Here is a 22,353-nt window from a genome sequence, read left to right as displayed (position 1 = left end):
CGGGCACAGCGCCTGCGCGCAGGGCGGTCGGTGCTTGTGAGTGTCGGTGCCTGGTGGCCGCGAGTGGGTTTGTTGTGTCTGCGCTGCAGCCTTGCATTGAAACTGTTGTTAATTCTGTCAGACCAACACGTAGGAGCAGCATTTGCCCACAATGGGTGGATTGCCTGTTCTTTTGCCAAATAGTAGCGCTCAGGAGGGTTATCTACTGCAATTCTTTGCCAAATTCATGATCCATGCCTAGCACAGGACAGGAAATGGAACCCTGGAGATGTGTATCTCGTGCATCTTACGCCTTGAGGACCCTTACTGCTAGCTCACAGGCTAACAGCTGTTCCCAGCCATGGTTCGGCTGCAGCCCTAAGATGTACTAAGCCAATTTTCATCTTTAAAATTGGATTACAAGATAGTCTCGCACTCCCTAAGTGGTCCCAATAGTGACTTAGCTCATGAATTAACCCCACTTTGTATTGGGTTCGTTTCCCAAAGCAGTAGGAATGTCAGGGATGGCCTCTGTGAGCGGAGCCCAATGCTGCCTCACAGCAGATGAGAGCCAGCTCCAGCTTCTCCAGTAGGGACCTGCTGCTAGGCAGAGCTCAGCCATGAGCAACACTGGGTGTCCCTTTGGGAAAGCAGACTGAAGAAAGGGAAAAGCTGCTGTACAACAGCGACTGGGAGATGTGAGTGAGAAATGTGAGAGAAACAGCCCTCCAGCCCCCAGGGTTGGTGCAGGAGGACAGGAGGTGATACAAGCTGTAATGATATTCTTAAGCTTGGTAAGTCACTTGATGAATAACCCTGTAGTTTGTTTAGACTACAGGAAGAGTCTGTGTTTTTGTACCAAACAGATAAGGAGAGTTCTGTTAAGTCTTTGTACCAAGTAGATAAGGAAGTTCTGCTTGGAATCCATTGTGAAAGCAAGTATTGAATATGTATGTACCTCTGTGAAAACCTCTGCATATGTAACACAAGTAATGTATGTGAGCTGAAGATCTTTTGTGGAAGGTAGGCATGACAGGTGGAGCTCAACCTCCATGCGTCCAGCACTCATTACAATAAAGAATGCCTGCTTTCTAACACTCTAATTTAAGTTTTAAAGAGTTCTGTGATAGACCATTTTACGGTATCCGAGGTGCTCCAGGCTGGAGCATCAGTTAGTTCCCTGCAGCCCAGGAGTGGCCCATGGTGGAGCAAGCTGTCTCCCTGCAGCCCGTGGGCACCATACAGAGCAGATCTCCACATGCAGCCATGGAGGAGCCCTCAGCACAGCAGTGGATGAGGCCTGAAGGAGGCACAGCCCATACAGAACCATCACAGGAGCAGGGTCCGGACTGGAGCTGCAGCCCATGGAGAGCAGCTCTTGGTGGGGCAGGAGGGCTGGAGGAGCTGCTGCTCGTGGGGACCTGTACTTGAGCAGTCTGCATCTCAAATATGGGCTCCATGGTACAGAGCCATGCTGGAGCAGTGCTTGAAGAATTGCAGCCTGTGGGAAGCCCACGCAGGATTAGCTGAGGAAGGACAGCATCCCAGGAAGGATGGAAGGAACCCCATGTTGCAGCTGAATCAGAGTGACCATGAAGTAGCAGCAGAGACAGCCTTCCTTCCCATTCCCTTGTACCACTCAGTGCGAGGAGGTAGACAAAAGTGGATGGAAGGGGTCTTTTTAGTTTGCTTTTAGTTCTCACTGCTCTGCAGCATTACCAATATATATATAATACATTGTATACCAATATAATGTATTGCTGCATTATATTAATCTCCATATGCTGAGTCTGTTTTCCCTGTGACGCTAAGTGGTGAACAATCTCCCTGTCCTTATCTTACCCATGTAATGAGTTTTTTCATCATATTTTCTCCCCTGTTCTGTTGAGGAGGGGGAGAGCAGTGTGGTGGAGCTGAGCTGCCCATTAATGTGAAACCACCACGTTCATACAACCAGATCTCACATTAATAAAACTGAACTACATATGATCCTACCAATGGCAAAGAATCTAGTCCCTGAGACAGATCTGAGGCCCAAGTCAGGGCCATGTGGGTCTCAATGGCTGCTTATTAAGCAATAGCCTCTCATTAGTTCTCAATACTGCTATGCAAGAATAGCTATTGCGCCTGCGCATGTGACCGAATGAACCTGGAAGCTCTGAAAGCTGGGAAAGTACCCATGCAGTCAAAGAAGGATTTAGAAGACAGAAGAACCAACCAGAAGGAGGGCGGGCAGGCCATGACACAGAGCCTTGTGCACGGTGCGTGACCAAGACTGTGATTGGATGCGGAGCCTCATGCACAGCGCATGATTGAGGCTGTGATTGGACAGAAGTTACGAGACCAGCGCGTGTCGCGGATGCGGTCGGGTGTACGGGTATAATACCAGGAGCGTCCCAGGGAATAAACAAGATCTGCTTCCACCACATCGGTGACTGAGAGACTCTCTCCGAGCAAGCACGGACAGCCTCGGGTTGGGAGGATGGACAGCCTCAGGAGGGGATAGCAACAGGGCCATTACTTAGGCAACTCAGATTTAAGTAATGCCTTGTGTCAGGGACCCAAATGTCAAAGAGGAAGAACTGTACAGATTTTAAGGGCTGGGATTACGCCTAGGTATCTCTGCCAAGGAATGAAGCCCTGGCAAACTCTGTGTGTTAGGTAATACTGGGCCTGTAAGCCTGACCAAAGAAGGAAGAAAAGAAAAGTTTGCATGAGAAAGAAATGACCGTCTTATTCCAGTGACCTACTTTACAAAATTACTTTAAATATTTTAAAAAGTAAGCAAACATTATGAAAAGCAGCATTATACAATTGTTATACAAGTACAGTAAGCAAGTTTTTCTTCTTTTTTTTTCCCCTATGTGAATGCCATTCATTTTAGAAGATGGAGTAGGAATGAGTATAAGGGTGTCTTTTCATTAATAAAGATAAATAAAGCCTGTCTAGTTCTTTGTTGTCTTAAGTACTCTTAAGTACCCATACAGGTGTGATAACACCTTTCTTTCCTGGAAATACCTGAACACCTGCCTGCTGATGGGAAGTAGTGAATAAATTCCTTGTTGTGCTCTGCTTGTGCATGCAGCTTTACTTTACCTACTAAACTGCCATTAGCTCACCTTGGGAGCTTTTTTTTTCCTTTTGCCATTATTACTCTGACTTCAATCCCACCGGGAAGGAGGGAGCAAGTGGTTGGGTGGGGCTTGGCTGTCTACTGTGGTTAACCCACATGAGTACTTCTTGGCACCCAGGGTGGGGCTAGGGACGTTCAAGATAACATCAAATTTGATTGGGATGTTCTAGACCAAATTTGTAGCTGTTATAGCCGTTGTCCCCAGTAGAAGACAACATGGGCCCCCTAGAGTGAGTCCTACATAGGGCTACAGAGATGGTTAAGGGACTGGAGCATCTCTCCCATGAGGGAAGGCTGAGACACCTGGGCCTCTTTAGCTTGGAAAAGAGAAGATTGAGAGGGGATCTTATTAATCTGCACAAATATCTTAAGGAAGATTTTCAATAGAATGGGGCCAAGCTGTTTTCTGTCATGTCTGGCAACAGGACAAGAGGCAAGGGGCTCAAACTGAAATATAGGAAGTTCCATCTGCACATGAGAAAGAACTTCACTGTGAGAGTAACAAAGCCCTGAACAGGCTGTCCAGAGAGGCTGTGGAGTCTGCTTCTCTGGAGATGTTCAGAACACACCTGTATGTGATCCTGGGCAATGTGATCAAGAGGACACTGCTTGAAGCAGGGGGGTTGGAGTAGATAATCCCAAGCGGTCCCTTCTGATCTCAGTCATTCTGTGATTCCATGATCTAGCTATTAATTGGCAGGCTTCTGTGCTTGCCAGGGGTCTTGCTTACTTTGCAGTATATTAGAGTCCAGCGCTTGATAGTGGTTGCTGTTTGCTCCATGCCTTATCAACTTACTTTGCTGTGCCTGGGAACATTCTGATAACAGCAAATGCTATGTCCCTGGCCTGGCATATTGTCAGGGCAGTGCTGTTCCTCCTGTGCTGCTGTACTGGATAGGCTAGAACTACAGTGTCTCAAGTAAGAAGGTGATCTGAGTACTTCCATGCTGCAGCAGGTACAACCCTAAGGGGACTGCAGCCCTTGGATAAGTCTGTGCTGGAGCAAGTTTCCCTTGAGAGAAATTCATTGCAAAGTTAAATCTTGTATCCTGGTCCAAAGGGACTATTCAGCTCCAAACCCTTGCCGTGGGCAGGTTGCCACCCACTAGATCAGGTTGCCCAAAGCCCTGTCCAATAAGGGAAGGGAGCTCAAAGCATAGTTGTGACCACAGCAGGAGCTATAAAACTATCTGCTTAAGTGTTGCTTTCTTTGGGAGCAACAAGTACTCTGTGATGGGCTTTTAACCAAGTAGCCAAATAGTCATATTTGCAAGACATTGCGTAGCAACATATTATTTCTAATCTATAGTTTATTTAATGCCATCTTTATCTTGAAATGCAGCAGACAGGTTCTCTGTGCTCAAATGCTTCTTTTCAGCCTTTGACCTTGCTTGGTAGTTTTCCTGCTTACTTTGGCTTCTTGCAAGCCTATCACCAGTGCAAAAGTTAGGACTTCATTAAAGTCCTGTGAACAAAGTACATGCACACTTGAAGCACGAGCAGCCTCTCAGTTGCAGCCAACCCAGCTGTGGAGTGAGAGGAGCACAGTGTGTGTGCAGCTGAGAGCAGACATCTGGAGAATGGATCCTCACAATGAAATTGGCATGCATGAAAGCGGACATTCGGATGAGGTGATTTTACAACCAGTGGACTATGTGAAGAAAAAAACACTCCAGAAATACAAGATCATCTGTGCTGTAAGTAGATACTGCTCTTCAGAGCAGCCACTCCTTTTTTGCCTTTCAGAACTGTAGGAATTGCTTCAGCAATTTTCATATCCGCAGAAGGTTTACTGGTTTCCTTATATTAATGTAATAATTCAGGGCAGCATGGTAACTGGTGATTGAAGTTTTGCAGCCTGCAGGCACAAACTTCTCTGGCAGATTTCTGAAGTTCTTGTGGTACTTATCCAGAGGCTTCAAGACTGTCAAAACTTTTTTTCCTGGCAGTGAAGTACACCTTTTGTTTTACCTTGATAAGCTGACAGTTTGCACAGCAGGTGGTACTTCAGTGCACTATTTTATACGTTTGTTTAAAATGGGTGCATCTGTGGGCAAAGTAGGCCTGGTTACATTTTGCTTATTTTTTTGTGTGTTCAGACTTATCATCTATAAAAAAGAGTATGTAGGCAAGGCATTGATGAAAAACTCTCCTGAAGCAGAGGATACGATGAATGAACTGTTTCATCTAGTGTTGTCAGCCTCACATCTCAAGTATCATGCCAATTCTTTTTCTCTTCCCCAAGGCATTAGAAGTCACACAGCTGCCTTGTAAATAATACTCTGTAGGGCTTTTTCTACATTTTTGGGACCTTTTGTTGGAGCTGATACACTTCTGTTACATGGCTTCTATTTTTGTCCATAAGTGAAACAAACACTGAATATATATATATATATATATGTATGTTTGTATACGTGTGAATGCGTGTAAGCGTTAACACAAACTCTAGCATCTATGAATTGGACTTCGGAGAAAATGACAGGTACTGATTTCAGAGAGACTCAAAACTTAATTCTGAAAACAGCCCTATGAAAAAGAGGCAAGTTGTGATACTTTTCATTATCATATCATCAGAACAATTTCACATAATATGACTTATATGACTTCATATCTAATGCTGCAATTTGCAAGTATTGCATAATATATGAGAGAAATAATGGAAGCTGAGGAAAAGAAGTGAAAATAACAGACATTTTTCTCTTTAAATCTTCAATAAAAATAATTTAACCATGAGAAACAGTGTCAGAAGTATGCCTAACTAAGGTGCAAAATAAATGGTACTTTCAAGAGTTACTTGGAAGAATAAACTGAGAAGCATCCTAAAACATAGGGGCTGTTCCACACTTAGGCAACAAAACCCAGGACAGTCCCCTGGGAACAGTATGTTCCCTGTCCAGAAGTAGCAAGTGTGCTGGCCCAGATGTGACCCCAAATTTTCAGTCCTGTCTGGCTAGATGTGGCACTGAACTGCAGCCTTCATACCTGAGTCCAGGTGAGGGTCTTTTCATGAGATTTCACCCTGCCTTTTCTGGTGCTTTGAGCAACAGCACTTTTCCCACCTGACTCTTTTATCCAGTTCTCTCACCAATTCAATTTTCATTCCTACTGTTGGGATATTCATCCTTCCCAAAAACCAGGGAGTGAGCAGCAGGAAGTAAGGGTGATCTCCCAGTTCATGGGAAGGAATAATGTGTACTTAGGATGTGTCCCACTGGAGCTGCTTCATGGCCAAAATGTACACCCACCCCTCAGCAGAGGCCTGGGTGTTGCTCCCCACCACTGTCTTTTGGTGAGATGTTGGGGCAGGATGAACAGTAACGTAGAACCCAGGATGCTTCTGTGAGCAGAGATGGGTAAACAGTAACAACACAGCATACCTACACTTGCTTATATCCTGCTGACTCATGCGGTTTTTATCAACTCTTTATAACTTCTATAGTCTCAGTTAAGAAACCATTTGCTAATGCTGGGTGGTTGCTAGAAGTGACAGGAAACAGAAGTAAACTCTGAGACAAAAGCAGGAAACAGAGGGGATTGCTTGATGGTGCTTTTCTCTGACAAGCATTTTCTTTCCCATCATTGCCCTTAGTGAAAAGTGGATACGCTGTGATATAGACTGAGAGTGTTGTCGATTTTTGCTGTGCCAGCCAGCATTTCTGAGGTATCTAATAAGTTGCTACAGGCTTCCTCAGCTCTTCCCCAGTCTCCCAAATATACATGACTTTCTGTGGGAATTTTCTTGGACTGTTTGTTTATTTCTGGTTTCCTCTAACCTTATTGATACAATGTCTTACTCATTAAGAGAAAATGTCTTGTGGGTGAAAATTTGTCATTTACAGCCTCAGTCCAGCTGAACCTTTTAAGAAATCCTTGCAGGCATTTCAGGGAAATGGAGAAGCTATAAAAAAGAATATCGTGTTGCGAAAGATAGAGATTTCCTTCTCTGTGCATAGATTAAGAATTTGCAAAATACATAAATGTATTTACTGCTTCTTGCTATCTTTCCCCCTGCAAAGACTTCCCCAGTCACAAGATGGGACTAACCGTAGGTTAAAAGTGCAGTATTTAGGCGTTGCCTTACAAACAGTTCACAAGATTATTGTTCCTGTGCCTCTCCTATCATAGTGTTAATTTCTAGTAAGCATAACAGTTTATTATGAACTATGAATTTTTGTGTGTCTGTGTGGCAGGTTCTGCTAGTTGCTTTGGTGGTTGTATCTCTGGGACTAGGTTTGGGACTAGGACTAAACCATGGAGCCCAGGAGCAAGGTATGTTGGTGATACTTTCATTATAATTACCACTGAAGCTAGATCTGGTAAAAGCTTTCAGCGAAGGCTCTTTTATAATGTAATATAAATGTTCAGTGAAAAGTTGCCACCTATGAAGATAAAGTTATTGTATTTTCGAGTTGGATTATATAAACCCTGTACACATAATCTATGCTTGAAAAACCTATCCTAAACCACTGCATGTCTCACTTCTCACCCTACAAGTTTTAAACCTGCTTCACAACAGCTTTGGAAATTTTATCTTAATAGTGTTTCTATGAAAATTGAGATAGGGTGTATCTTATTCACTTTACAATGATTTAAGTGATGTGTTTTGTAGAAGAGATCATGGGACCATCATCACCGTTCATACTTCAGGTATATTTGGCATAGTTGAGGTGGCTAAAACTTATGCATTTACTTTGAAAACTTAAATTTATGTAAAACTATGATAAAAAGGGATGAAAGGGATGAAATGTTATTATTTAATTAGAAAAAAAAAACAAAGTAGCATATTAAGGGGTCAAGCAGGGTGGGGACAAACAAACATTACCTGGTGAATTAAAACACTTCCTTTAGAGTCAAAAAAATATCTATCTTGTACTGGAGGAGTTCGAGGATGCACGGTAGCTCTTCCATTTCTAATCAACATGTATCAAATTTTTCTACCTACTTACTCATCAACATCTAACTCTTTTGAAGATCTTTCAATCCTTGCTGAACAAGATGGAACTGTAATTATTTTTTTTATGGCAGGTGTATTGTATTACTACTTCCTTTGTAAAATACATAGATGCCTACCATGTGAATCTTCTCTGACATTTATCTGAGGAACTTGGTCATAGTTGTAGTAAGTGAATGGAAAGTGGAAGATGGCACCGAATGAGAATTTTGGTGTCTCTGCAGACTTTACAGAGCAATCATAAATAGGGCCTGCCTAACTTTATTTCTACTTTTATAACCAGCTCTGCTTAGGAAAGATGAAGTAATGACACATAGCGCTACAAGGCAGTCGGGAGGAAGCCTCAACCTGGAGTGGTACATGACTGTACTGCTGCATTTCCTTTGAGGGCAAAGGGAAAGAGTGGTCCTGTTCAGGTGCAAAGTGAGTCATGGCTGAGAGGTGTTTTGGGGACTTATAGTCTTGGGAGGAGCCAAAGGAGTAGGGTGGTTTGCTGCTCTGTACATTTAGGACAGGCGTGACATCTGCTGATGTTTTACAATTCATTCAGTTCATATACTCAAGGTAAACTTCTTGATAGCTCCTATAACTGTACTGTCTATTCCAGATAAAAGTTAATGACATACTAAATTGTAATACTAATGACATACTAAATTTGCAGAACTCACACAGTTCTGTAAATATAGTGAAGAAATTAGAAGTATGGATTGCAGATTATTAGGTGTACAAACAGTTCTATTTTAGGCAGAGGAAAAGGTTTATATTTCTTCTGAAATATATTTTCTGTATTCTATATCATGTATATGATATGTATATTCTGTATCACTTTAATTCAGGTAGAGGATCTAAACAACTTTGAGTTGTTCTAAAGCCAATGGATAGGGGAAAAACTAAACAAAATAGTTTAAGCTTCAGTCTAAAAACAAAGAAAAACTGTGTATGCTTATGCACATTTGTGGAAAATTACAGCTCTTCTTGGCAGAGCAGGTTCCAGCAATGAAACGCTTAACTGTTAGTTTCTTCTTTCCATTTGTACTTTTTTAAGAAAGATCCGTTTGTGATCATTACATGTGTTTGTTCATTATTCTAGTCATTTGCATAGGTTTGTTGCGTGAACAATTATTGTTAATGTACTCATGTGAAGAGCAAAGTGCAAAAAGTGCAACTTCAGAACTTTCTACATGTGAAAAAATCTGACTAGCATGAGAAAGAAAATTCTTAGCTCCACATGATTCATACATAGTGGCTATCAAAGCCTGATTTTTATATTGCAGAGGCACAAACCTTTTGGCAACTATAACGGAATTCTACTAGCAAGCCTAAGTGCTTATATATATTTCTGTGTAGCTTTGTGGATGGATGAGAAAACTGGAAATGTAGATGCTTGGATTGTTTCATACAGTACTTCTACAGTACAGAGGTCACAGACACAAGGCTCCTAATAGGTTAAGTGGATCTGCAGATGTTATTTTGAGATTTGAGGTTGTCCTTGGATGTATCAGAGCTCTCGCTCCCTGCATGGGGATTTCAGAGCTGTGGTGAGGAACTAATTGTACATTTCCGTTTCCTGTGTGAAGCCCCTCATTTGGACCCTTTTCTTTCTTTTGCTCAAAACAATCAAACCTGCAAGATTTTTAGGCACTTTGTCCCAGGTAAGTGGGAGGGAGATGGTCAGGCTCCTGAATGCACTAAAGCTTATGGCCTTGCCTAGCCCTCTGGGTTTCTCTGTGTCCTGGACCCAGAAACAAGCTGGGGAGAAACCGGTGGCTGAGTAGGATGCAGAGACAGCTGTGACAGAGATCCTAGGTGAGTGCACTTGAAACAAAAAACAGGACTTTTTGCATCCAGAAGACATCCTACAGCTCTCACATTGCTTGGTCCAACCTGTGCACTAGTGATTACAGTGGAAAATGACTTGGGACATTGTTTTGGGAAGTTGTTCAACACCTTTTCTCTCTGCATCCATGATCTGTTTAGCTGATCCAGATGGGACATGGCTGTCTTGCAGCCTGGGCACTAAGACCACCCTGTCTTCTTGTTGCAGTCAGCTGCAGGCACAAGTGCAACGAGCCCTATCGGAAAGATGTGGTGGGCTGCCAGTGTGACAGCGGCTGCAAGGAGCACCAAAACTGCTGCTGGGACTATGAAGATGCCTGTGTGGAGCCAAGTATGTTCCCTTAGAGGCACTGTTCATGGGTTTTGATTCTGTTTTCTTGCGTTGCATAGAATTAACTGGAAAATGACCAATTCTCTTATTTGCACAGGGACATGGAAAGCCATCTGATAAAAAGTGTTGAGGCTTGCTGTTCCACATGATGATCTGGGGATGGAGGAAGTTAGTGGTGTTGAGTGAATGCTGCCTTCAGATCGTTAGAGGCCCTTAGCTTATTGATGTGACAAGAAATCTTTCCGCCTCTTTCTCAGATTATTTCATCTCTGTGTTATGGAGAGGAGTGCCTTTTAGGCAAAAATATTCTTTCAAGTAATTTGTATGGGCTTCACATATCACATTAGAGCATAATACCATGTAGCAGAGAGCGCAGCAGTACAGCGCAGCCAACTCCCTTGGAAAACCAGAGCATTTGCAGTGAGTGTTTCTTGGCCTAGATGAAGTCATGGATGAGCAGAAGCTCAGATTTTCTTTGACTAGGAGACTGAAATGATGCTTGTGTGCCAGAACCTCTTGTCTTTTTAAAAATTAATAAGTGTTTCCCATGCTGTGCATTCTCAGCCTTCTGTAGGCCTGAGGATCACTTGGGAACAATTAGCAGAATCAGGATTACAGTATTCCTCCAGGAAGTTTATCTGTTTCTGCATTAAATCCAGATTCTTTTCCAGTTACTCTCTATGCTCTCTTGGCAGCAGCTCAGGATTTTCTTCATCCTTATCACTTTCTGCCTGCTTCTGCCCTCCTTATATCTTTTTTGCTATCTGTTGCAGATTGTGCACAAGAGAAGAAAAAAAAAGATCTATTGTCTTCTTTTTCTCTTCCACAGGAGAAATATGGATTTAATATTTATTTATTTATTTATTTTGAGATCTTCCAGGAAGTGTAGAAGTCACTGAACAAGATGTCTTTGACAGTACCTTTCTAAAATGGTTTATTCTATGATTTGTTGTTACCAGTCATTGGCAACAGGAATGGTCTTTATGGGTTAAAAGAAGTCTTGTGTTTTCATCTCAGATAAAACTTATAAAGCTACTCAAGTAGAATATGTTAATATGAGTTTAACACAACAAGTTTACATGAATTTCTGGGGATTGAATAATAATCTTTTTCTACCATTTTTCAGCTCGATCCTGGAGTTGTACTAATTTCCGTTGTGGTGAGACAAGATTACCTGGAAGTTATTGTTCTTGTTCTGATGACTGTTTGCAGGAAAATGACTGCTGTGTAAACTACCATACAGTTTGCAAAGGTAAATCAAAGATCATGTGAAATAAATAGTTGGGCGAACACTGGAAATGTAAAGGTAGATATGTTTGTTTCTCAAGGTTAGAGCTTTATTTATAGAGCCTTCCATTTTGGAAGATGAAGATGTTTTCAAGTGAAAACTTTTGATATTTTTTACTAGGAAGAAGAGGATTCCTAGAGAGAAATGTGAGATATGTGTCATTCATTAGAATATTGCAGGAGTAACCCAAATTTGGTTGTTGTTGTGGTTGCTTGGATTTTTTTTTTTTCAAAAATAGTTGAAGGCATGGTTTCTGCTTCAAACTCCGTGGAATTTGAATATATGTAATTAAAATTTCCCATTCATTTTATTGAAAATTAATTGTCAGATTGGATTTGTTAATTTAATATCTTTGATCATACCTAATTATTTCATACAGACCCTATCTAAACGTTTAATATCATTGGTAAATTTGGATTATGGAAATGATATCTGAAAAGTATACTGCTGACTTAAAACATGTATCTGTTTTCAGAATTCCTGTATATGTTCAGATGGAAGGGACTGATGGTAGCTTCTGCAATATTATGAAGGCTTCTATGAAAGTAGTGCCCCCTATTTTATTATGTTGGCCCACTACATCAGAAGTGGATGTTGGTGGTATGGCAGTAGAGGTTGAACCTTCCCACCAATATTCCATTACATGTTGTTGCCGTGTGACAGATGGCAGCAGAGGGGTGGTCTGACAGAATGACATCTGACATGGAAGTGCGTATGAAGCGAATGTGTGTCGTTGAATTCCTCCATGTGGAAAGCATTGCACCCACTGACATTCGTTGATACTTCCTAAATGTTTGTGGAGACCAAGCAGTGGATGTGAGCATAGTGAGGCTGTGAATTGTGCATTTCTGCAGTGGCAACAGTGATGTGAAAAACAAACCACGTTCCAAATGGCCATGCACAGCTATCACACCATGAAATGAAGAATGTTTCAATTAGCTCATCTGTGTGAATTGGTGAATTACAACCAGGGAACTGTGTACAAAGCTGAATATCAGCTTCAGTGCATTGGAAACAATAGTGGCAATGTTAGAATATCACAAAGTTTGCACTAGGTGGGTCCCACAAATGCTCGCACAGGAACAGAAAGAACGCCATATGCAAGTTTGTCAGGACCATTTGAACCAATACAAGGCACTTCGTAACAGTTTTCTGGGCTGCCTCATTACCAGTGTTGAGACATGGTGTCACCACTATGAGCCAGTCAAAACGGTGGTCCATGCAGTGGTGACATGAAGTCATCATCAACAAAAAATTTCAAGATACAGTCCTCTGTGGGTACAGTGATATGCATTGTCTTTTGGGATAGGAAAGGGAGTGATCCTTCCGGATTTCCTGGAACCTCAACAAGCCGTCAGTTCTGGCCGTTACACCATGATGGTGACTAAGCTGAAGGCTCAAACTTCAGAGTCAGGCCAGAGAAGAAGACAACCCTTCTCTTGCGACATGATAATGTCCAGCCCCGTATCAGTTTGAAGACTATGGAGCACATTGGCAGTCTTGGATGGACTGTCCTACCACATCCACTGTACAGTCTCAATTTGGTGCCTTCTGATTCCATCTGTTTGGGATGATGAAAGATGGTTTGAGTGGGCAACATTTTCCTGGCCATTACACTGTCATAGCAGCCGTGAAACAGTGGGTCACCTCCGCTTATGCCGATTTTTATGAACACGGCATTCAGGCTTGTTTATCACTGGTGAAAATGTATGGCTAATGATGGTGACTGTGTTGAAAAATGGTGTTTTGTACCTGAAAATTTGCTCTATCACATGGTGTTGCCGTGGTTTGCTATATCCATGGAAATTAATTGGAGGCATTACTTTCAGAGTGACCTATGTATATTTGTCACCTAAATGTAAAAAGAAACTACAAACAGCTAAGAGTTTGACTAAATGCTAATTTGTTTGAGTAGTGAGTGCTGACCTAATTAAAATCACTATACGTTCCCACCTTTGGCTGCTTACTGGGAGAGAAACTTTCTACGTTAAGCTAAAAACTTTAACAGCCACTGCTACTTCTCTTTTTCTTAATATATTTTTTTTCCTTTTTCCATACATTTCTTATTTCTTCTCTTATTAACATCTCTTATTTCATCCAAAGAGATGGGCAGATTGTTATCATAAATGAGTGTACGTGAGAAGCAGGTGGAGAATATTCAAGGGAGAACAGAATAATGACTTGAAAGGCAGAAGCCATGGTCCACATGGGAAGACTGAAGGACTTGGGTTCTTTAAAGGAAAGTGGGAGAAAAAGCTAATGAAAGCCCCAGCAGTCATCACTAAATGTATAAATGGAATCTGCAAAAAAAGAAGGCAGTATTCTAGCGTGTATCCTTGATACAAGTTAAATATTTTCCATTTAAAGCTAGATAAAACTTAGAGGTTAAGCTTTCAGAGTTATTTCTCCTACATCTTGTTTGTGTACCCAGTGTTTAAAGGCCTAACAGGTTGCATTAAATGATTTCTAAAGGTATTTTAGTCCTACTTTACATTAATTCTGTATTGAAACAGAAGAAGTCACGGGAAGTTCTCTGAAAGGATCATCCAAGAAACTTATTTGTTCTAATTGTTTGTATTATTTTTTTTTAATGCTAACTCAGTACTTCTTTTGTCCTTTTAGGTGAAATACCTTGGGTAGAAGAACCATGTGTATCACTTGAAACTCCTCAATGTCCAGCTGGGTAGGATACTTTTTTTTTTTTTTTTTTTATCTTTTTAACAAATAAAAATATGATGCTCAGAAATACTCCAGTCAGCTGAAGTAGGTTTTTTAAGAGGTTAGAAAAACAGAAAGTTTACTTAGAATAAGGTCCCTGCCTATAGGGATGTTCTGTAGAAGTGGACTGTGGCTAGCAATGTTTTTTCTTTCTAAAACCTTTGTCATTTTGTTGCAGACTATTCATTTATCATTTACAGTTTAGAGCAGAGTACAGGAGTTTGAATCCAGATTGTAAGTCAGTTTGGAAAAACCTGGAAAAACTATTAGAGTTAATTCAAGATTAATGTAACACAAATTGTTCATGGTCCATTTAAGGTTACTAGTACAGTGTCTCTGATAGTACAGATAAAAATGAAGCTATGGAAGTAGCATTATATCTGCAAAAGCTGGAACACAGCAATTTTTATGCCCACCTGTAGTTATTTTGTATAGATATTTATCTACAGGTAGACGTCTTAGGTAGAAGCTAGCCAGAAACATAGTTTGAAAGTTGGTCACAAAGTAAAATGGATTATTTTCTGGTTCAGTTACAGTATCTTTGATGTTATCATTGTTATTTATTTTACTGGTACACTATACTTCATTATAGCAATAATACCTTTAGTAGTGTAGCTTCTTTCTAAAGTTCATGGGTTCTTGCATGTACCTCTCAGTGTAGGTACAAAAATGCGCTTCTTAGGTTAACAAATAACTTCTTGAGTTCACAGAGTTTCATAGGTAAGAGCTTAGAAACTCTAAATGGAGGAAGGCTTCTAAGTGCTGTAAACAACACTGGTGTATGGAGCTCCATTTTGTTTCAGATTCCAAATGGGATGCTGCTTTGTACAAAGTGTTCTTATACAAACTGTTGATGCCAGTGTACTTTACTGTTTTGAAAAGAGCACTGTGAATGAGAAAATAACTGGGACAATTTGTTTCTTGTGATATTGTGAAAATATAACCTTTTTTTTTTTGTTATAACTGAAAGTTAACAAAACTTATATTATAACTGAAAGTTAAAAGAGTTCATGCAGGGTTACTGCATTGAATCAGTAGTTATTCTCTCTCAGTGCTTTCCAGGTTTATACAGCGAACCCTTCCTATGAATTACAGATAGTTGGGCTTTTTTGAGATATTTTGTATAGTGAAACCTATTTCAAACTACATTTCTCATTTAATTGTAGTCTTTTTATGTTTATAATGTGACCTTGGAGCATATAATGATGGTTAATAGACTGGATCACAAAACTAGATTACTTGATCCTACAGATTTTTACTCTTTATGAAGAACAATGCTAGAACACTATCATTTTATATCTGCTAATGTATTTTTCTTTGAGTCCTTTCGGACTGGTTAGAAGACAGTATTTCTAAAAACTTAGGTTTTTTTCACTGGTAGCATGTTCTAATTAGAATTTGTACAAGAATCTAAACACTGTTCTGGAGATCAGTTTCAATTTGTGCGCTTTTTATCTACCTGACATTTGAACTAAGATCTGAGGCTTTTTAATCCTTATTATTTACATAATGTCTTATTAAAGTCATGGTAGCTGCATTCTTTTAGCTTTAAGTACAGTTTGTCAGTGCACTTAGGGTAAGAAAGTGTTCTCCAGCTCAGTGAACCTGGGAAGCTTGTAAGATTTAATCCACAAAGAATTTGGACTGCTTGCTAATGTTTTCACAAAGCAAATGCTGTAAGGCAAGAGATTACCTCAAACCTGATATCGCAAGAAGTTTACATTTCCCAGCCCTGAGGCCACCTAAGCCTTGCTGCCTACTGGGTGATTGCTGTATTTTCACAGTCCTTTGTGTAGCTGTCCTGAGATACATGAAGAGACAAGAGACAGAATCCAACTCATTACTATGTTCAGAGGTGCTTTGGCTGTTCTATACTCTCGGCTTGAATTTGGATGCTAGTCCATAGATTTATATTTGTAATTAAAAGATGAAAAAGAACAAAACAACTTATTTTCATAGGTTCTGTGCGTACTAAGTAGCTTGTATTTTATTCATCCATTGTTTTCTTTTTCAGGAGAATTGTGTATTTGCACTGTTTGTTAATCTCCCACTATGATATCAATTCTGGAAGTATATGAGTGTTCAGGATTCTGCTTGTGAAAAATAGAATTTGTATTGCTGTTAAAAACTTTACCAAGTCATCAATTCTTCTAACTCCTTAATGAGCAAAAAGTGATATTTTCTTGTAGGTTTGATCTGCCACCACTTATCCTTTTCTCAATGGATGGTTTTAGAGCAGAATATCTGCAAACTTGGAGTTCTTTGCTGCCAAATATTGAAAAACTCAGTAAGTTACCTAGAGTGCTTTGTGTCTTTTCTTTAGAAGTCTGCATACAACCTTTCTAGTCCCTTTTGCTGCTCTGTTGTTCACAAGTGTTTCTCAACAATAAGATCCCAAATCAGGTCTCCATCATCAGTTGTATACTTGCAGTATTTAATATTCTACATTAATTCTTGTATCACAGTATTTCATATTCTACATTAACTCTTGTATCTGAGTGCACAGCAAACATGACTTTTTTTTTAACAAGGCAATTAATATTGGCCTGCAGCTTCTTATTAAACAAGTAGTTTGAAACATACATTCAAATACACTTTAAAGCTGAAAAATAGTTCCAGAGCTGGATTTCATTTGCTCTCTGTACTCTACTAAAACTTCCTGCTCGTAAGGAACTGCACTATTTTTTTGGGAAGTGTCCCTCAAAGATGCTCTTTTTAAAGTCACTGTCTAGATTGACAGCATTTGTGTCTATTCAGAATATATCCTGTTCTGTTTCTACTGTGCTTATTTGAAAACTTCATACTGTTGTTGCAAAGTATTACATTTTACTGAATAGTAAGCAATCTTGTTTGTAGATAAGGAGAAATATGCAGAAGCTCGAACTCAAAGCAGTGTGCTAATGGCTTATTGTGCAAATACTTCATTTTTTGCTGTCATTCTGACAGTGGAAGAAATCCTCATCAGTGAAGAAATTATGCATGGAGAAGTCAGTGTTCAATTCCAGTCTTTTGAAACATGCTTAAAGGCATGAACACCATGCGAGTTATATGTATCCAACAAATCCTTTCTAACAAGAGCAGTTCTAATTCAAAAGTAGCTGTACTTGTAGTCAGTAGTCAGTATTTACGTATGCCCACTCATGCTTAAAATTCTTAGAAATCTACAGGAAGTAGGAAAGGGAGTTTCCTTTCTTTGTGAAAGGAAGAGCTGTAAAGCTGATTTGTAACATAAAATATTTCTTCTCTATCGACCTCCATTAACCCAGCATTTTCAGTAGAGCTAATCAAGCAAGTTGTTACAGAATATACACCATGAAGGTAACTGCTTTATGGATCCTAGGGCACACAGTTCTTTTGTTTATCTTGCATGGTAACTACCAGCTTCCTGTATGTGTCTTGGATATCTGAGAATATCTAAAATGGCATTGGACTCTAGTGCTTAGGCAGCTGAGGCCTTCCCATGCATTTGTCTACCAGGCAGCTCTGTAGAATAGCTTACCTGGACTGACCTAAGGCTTCAGTCTGGTTGCATATATGCCAGTGCCATTTTGATTGTTCTGAAGTATGAGATGCAGTTGGTTTGGCAGACCAGATGCAGGAGCAGCACTTGGAGGCCAAGCAGTGTTGTTAGAGATGTGTCAAATGGCTTCAGGCACATAGGGTTCCGAGAGCTGAACATTGAGCATCCTGTGTTCACTGATGCCAATGGCAGTGTAGACCTACCTCACAAGGAAACATCAGAAAGCATGTGTCATATTAGAGAGTCAAATTTCCTCTCTAATACCATAGCAACCGAGCAATTAACTGGTGTAATTTTTTTCTGTATATAAAACTGTTAGTTTTCAGTTGGAAAAAAAGGTGTATAAGGAAATCTATTAATTTTGTGATCTGTTGCAGAAACATGTGGCACACATTCAAAATACATGAGAGCTGCTTACCCCACAAAAACATTTCCAAACCACTATACTATTGTCACAGTAAGTGAGAGTTTGTTATTTTTGCCTCTCTTTATCTAGATGACACAGAAAAGATCCTGTGGTGCCAAGGAATTAACTCATCTAATGACTAATGACATGGGAAGTCAAGCTATAGAAGTGAGATACAGATACTGTGTATAGGGAAAGAAATATGGTCTATATGGTTATGTCTGTATCTTATCATATTCTGGTCTGTGAACCAGTTATTCCTGGTCCTTGTCATTCTAATTGGATACAGATGAGTATGGATGAGGACACTGCCATTTGATGAGTGTCTGTGTTGGGACAGGTTTAGCAACCTGATACATAGCCATGTGACATACATGGTACTTAATCTACAGCAGATCAGCTTTTAGTTGAGCTGTGGAGGGAACAGGGAAACTAAAAGGGAACTTGAAAGGCACACTGAATTCACTAGTAGGAGTATGATGTTCTATGGGAGTTATAAAGTATGTTCTGTTTCTGTGATAAAATGTCCATAAAATAATTGTAACACTGCATTGCAACATAATTTAAGTTGTACTTTATTTTTAGATGCCTGGGTTTTTACTTGTTTGTTTCTTTTCATTTTACAGGGATTGTATCCAGAATCTCATGGTATTATTGATAACAACATGTATGATGTAGATTTGAACAAGCATTTCTCACTTTCAGGCACAGAAAAATTTCAGCCGTCATGGTGGAAGGGTCAGCCAGTAAGTTTATTTCTATTATGGTATTTCTCTATGTCCAGTAGCTCACATGCCATATTGTTAAACAAAACAAAAACAGAACAAAACGGAAAGTTGCGTGATATATTTGCAGCACACGGTATATGTCATATTATGTCATAATATATATCATAATATATGTCATAATATTTCATATTATAAGCTGACTATGAAACGGTTTGCTTTTTATGAAGATAAAAGAACTCTTGCAATGTTAATTCTGAAACTTAAAAATTTCTCCCAATGTAACAGTTAATGAAAAATCCTTAAATATCTTGATGGTTATTGGAAAGGAATTCTCGCTACAGGAAACCTTAGTAAAGTTTTGATAGGGTTTTATTTTGTGGAGTTTGTTTGATTAATTTTTGACAGCTAGCCAAACAATGAAATCTACAAATCTACTTCCAGAATACATCATTTTTTAAAAACAAATGAAACAAACAAACAACAACAGCAACAAGAATAACATAACAAAGACGCTTTCAATATCCAGGCATGTAAAAGCAAGGGATAGAATAACAGGGATCTTAATTTCCAGCAAAATGAATATTTATGTGTAAAATTTGGCCCATTTCATCAATGAAGTGCCTCCTTATTGTACCTGTGGTTATAATACTAGTCATTTACTGGAAATATCAAGCAGTACAAAAAATAGAAAAAATATAAATACATGTAGTATCTGCTTAACCTATTTGTTTGTTAGGTAGCTGCCTGATATATGAAAGAAGAAAGGGAAATGTGTGCCTGTAGTCCGTATTTCTAATCCAATTTGGTATTTTGACTCTGGTCATCTCAGGTCTTCCAGTGGTGTAAATGCCATAAAATCAATTGTTTGTATCTTTATCCATAGATCTGGCTGACAGCAATGTACCAAGGTTTGAAAGCAGGCACATACTTTTGGCCAGGCTCTGATGTTCCAATTAATGGTACATACCCCAACTTTTTCTATTTATTCAATAGGTAAGTTTTTATAGGGATTGTGGTAAATTGCCATAAATTACTTAAAAAATCCAAAATGCCATATAACAGTTGAAGGCAATAAAATGCAAGGCTTTTAAACAACAGTCTGAGTGACAAGTTCCTTGTTATATAGTTGTGATTTTACCATGGAATTACCATTAACAGTTAAATTTTAGGCTCTTCACAATGAGAAAGGCAAAGGTTATTGAATGTATGCTATCCTCTCAAAGACAGTTTTGAATATTCCAGCCAACTGCAAACCACTAATTTCCCACTAGGAAGGCCTCTTATGACTGATCAGTAGCCACTTCTGGGTTATTCTAAAAACTGCCACATTTTAATACATAAAATTTCCATATAATATCTAACCCTTTACAAGTTCTCGTACTGGAGAATAACCTAAACCTAAACATTTTCCAATAACCTAAACCCTGAGTAACCCTTAGAAGCAGTGGCAAGAGGCTATAGAAGGCAGAAACTTGTTGAAGTAAGGTCCTGGATAGGGAAGCTACTGGAGGAAGATGGACTTCAGACAAATTTCCTCTGATTTTGCTTGAAAATGTGATAATGTGCACACTGCTGCTAATTCTCTGGTTACATGCATGAAAATACAGTAATAACCTTCATAGTAATCTTGTTCTTATGGGAGACATTGATACCAGCAAATGATCTCAAAATTTTTATGGTTATTTCAGTAAATGATGATTTTTCACAATTACAAAGCAAGAATGTAAATATAAGTCTTTACAGATAACAAATATTTTGCTGTGATATCTACTATTGGTACTCAGAAAACACCTGAGTACTATAGTTTATTAACACGAAGCTTGTGCATGGCTTTGTGGGAAAGTAAAGATACTAAATGAGTAAATTCTTTCACAGGAGACAGGGCACCTCGTGAAGATTTTTCTGGGGACATTGTTTGCTTTTAAAATATGAAAGTCCGAGGTCTATACATGGTGGAAAGAATGAAAAAATATTCTGACTCGTATTTCAGGTTTTTCTGAACTTGAAAACTCCTTTTTAGCATGTATTCAGTTCTAAACATATGAATACTCCCACTCATATTTCTGTTTTCAGGTTCAGAGTCTATCTGATATATCATTAAAAATGTGTTACATTCAATCAAAAATGAGAATAATAAAACTGATTACTGGTATATTAATGGGATATGTCCTTCTTGAAATCCAAGTCATTGTCTTTACCATACGGAGTGGTGTCTTTCTCTGTATCTATGTTCTTTGGAATTAGAAAGGCAAATCATAAAGGACTTGTTGATATATTATCTTTTTTTTTTTTTTTTCAGCTCAGTTACATATGAAGAGAGAATTTCAGGAATATTAAAATGGCTTGATAAAACCAAGTCTGAGAGGTAACAGCAATATTCCAATGGTTTGTACGAATACAGCTTAGAAAGATTTTAATACTTAGTAGCTGAGCTTTCTATTGGTAGTTGTGAAATGTGGAATCTCTCTCACCATCTCAAATGAGAATTTGCTGAACTTAAGCCTATTCTATAAGTAAGCCTGTTGTAACTGCTTAAATGAAATAATGACAGATGAAGAATCACTATTTGTTGTATTTAGAGTGATATGAAAACATGTGAAATCTTTTAAATCATGATTTGCTACCAAATTCCTCATATGTATGCAGTTAGGAGGTGCTCTCCAGAGCTTCATCACTTAAGCAGGATGAGGTAATTTGGGTGGTAGTTCCCACTTATATCTCAAGGAACAGCTTGTTTTTCTCTTCTAAGATTTTGAAGTTTTACATAGTGTTTTCTGGATTCTATTAAAGATACTGGATACAGTTTCTGAAAATGTTATTTCAAATAATCCATGTTGGTTAATTACAAAACTCACAGTAATGTAGATGATTGTATTTGCTGTGTGGTTTTTGTTGCTGTTGTTAAGGTTTGAGCAGGTTACTTATAATTCTGTTCACATTTCCTTTCATTTCTTTTTAAAATGAAAATATTCTTTTGTAATTATGTCTCCAAGTTTTCATAATATTCCTTTCCAATTTATTTACAACTCAAGGCCTGATTTCTACACTTTGTATATTGAAGAACCAGATTCTTCTGGACATTCATTTGGACCAGTTAGTGGTGGTGTAAGTAGCTTTTGTGTTTTTAGTGGACTAAATATCACTAAAAATGGAAGAGTACTAAGAACTTTTCCAGTTTATCAACTTGGAAAGGATGCTAGATCAAAAATCACCACAATTGTTGTATGAGTTTTCATTCCGTTATTTTCTTGTTTGTGGTTAAGCACTTTGTTTGGATTACAGCTCCTTTGGCTCACACACACTGCTGAAATCATAAAAGATTAGCGGAAGATCATTGCTGATCAAACTATTAGAAGTAATATTAAATTTCAAGCTGAGTGTATTTAGACTGAACTTGAATTTTATCAGCAAGTGATATTTTGAAGCGTGTAGCCTAGCAAATTCCCAGAACTGTCTTCTATTT

General features: G+C 39.0%; 1 protein-coding gene across 1 annotated transcript in view; it reads left to right on the top strand.

The window, feature by feature from the left end:
* ENPP3 (ectonucleotide pyrophosphatase/phosphodiesterase 3) overlaps nucleotides 4,364-22,353 on the top strand; it is a 33,819-nt gene continuing 15,829 nt past the window's right edge. Inside the window, exons 1-11 of the mRNA XM_021389477.1 lie at nucleotides 4,364-4,809; nucleotides 7,303-7,381; nucleotides 10,108-10,230; nucleotides 11,357-11,482; nucleotides 14,141-14,201; nucleotides 16,426-16,523; nucleotides 18,134-18,213; nucleotides 18,789-18,908; nucleotides 19,774-19,883; nucleotides 21,190-21,255; nucleotides 21,923-21,995. Coding sequence (XP_021245152.1) covers nucleotides 4,693-4,809; nucleotides 7,303-7,381; nucleotides 10,108-10,230; nucleotides 11,357-11,482; nucleotides 14,141-14,201; nucleotides 16,426-16,523; nucleotides 18,134-18,213; nucleotides 18,789-18,908; nucleotides 19,774-19,883; nucleotides 21,190-21,255; nucleotides 21,923-21,995 — 1,053 coding nt within the window. The 5' untranslated portion in view covers nucleotides 4,364-4,692. The remainder of the gene's footprint in view (nucleotides 4,810-7,302; nucleotides 7,382-10,107; nucleotides 10,231-11,356; nucleotides 11,483-14,140; nucleotides 14,202-16,425; nucleotides 16,524-18,133; nucleotides 18,214-18,788; nucleotides 18,909-19,773; nucleotides 19,884-21,189; nucleotides 21,256-21,922; nucleotides 21,996-22,353) is intronic.

Source organism: Numida meleagris, chromosome 3 (genome assembly GCF_002078875.1).
Source record: "Numida meleagris isolate 19003 breed g44 Domestic line chromosome 3, NumMel1.0, whole genome shotgun sequence".
Taxonomy (NCBI): domain Eukaryota; kingdom Metazoa; phylum Chordata; class Aves; order Galliformes; family Numididae; genus Numida; species Numida meleagris.
This window is presented reverse-complemented; position numbering and strand designations above follow the sequence as displayed.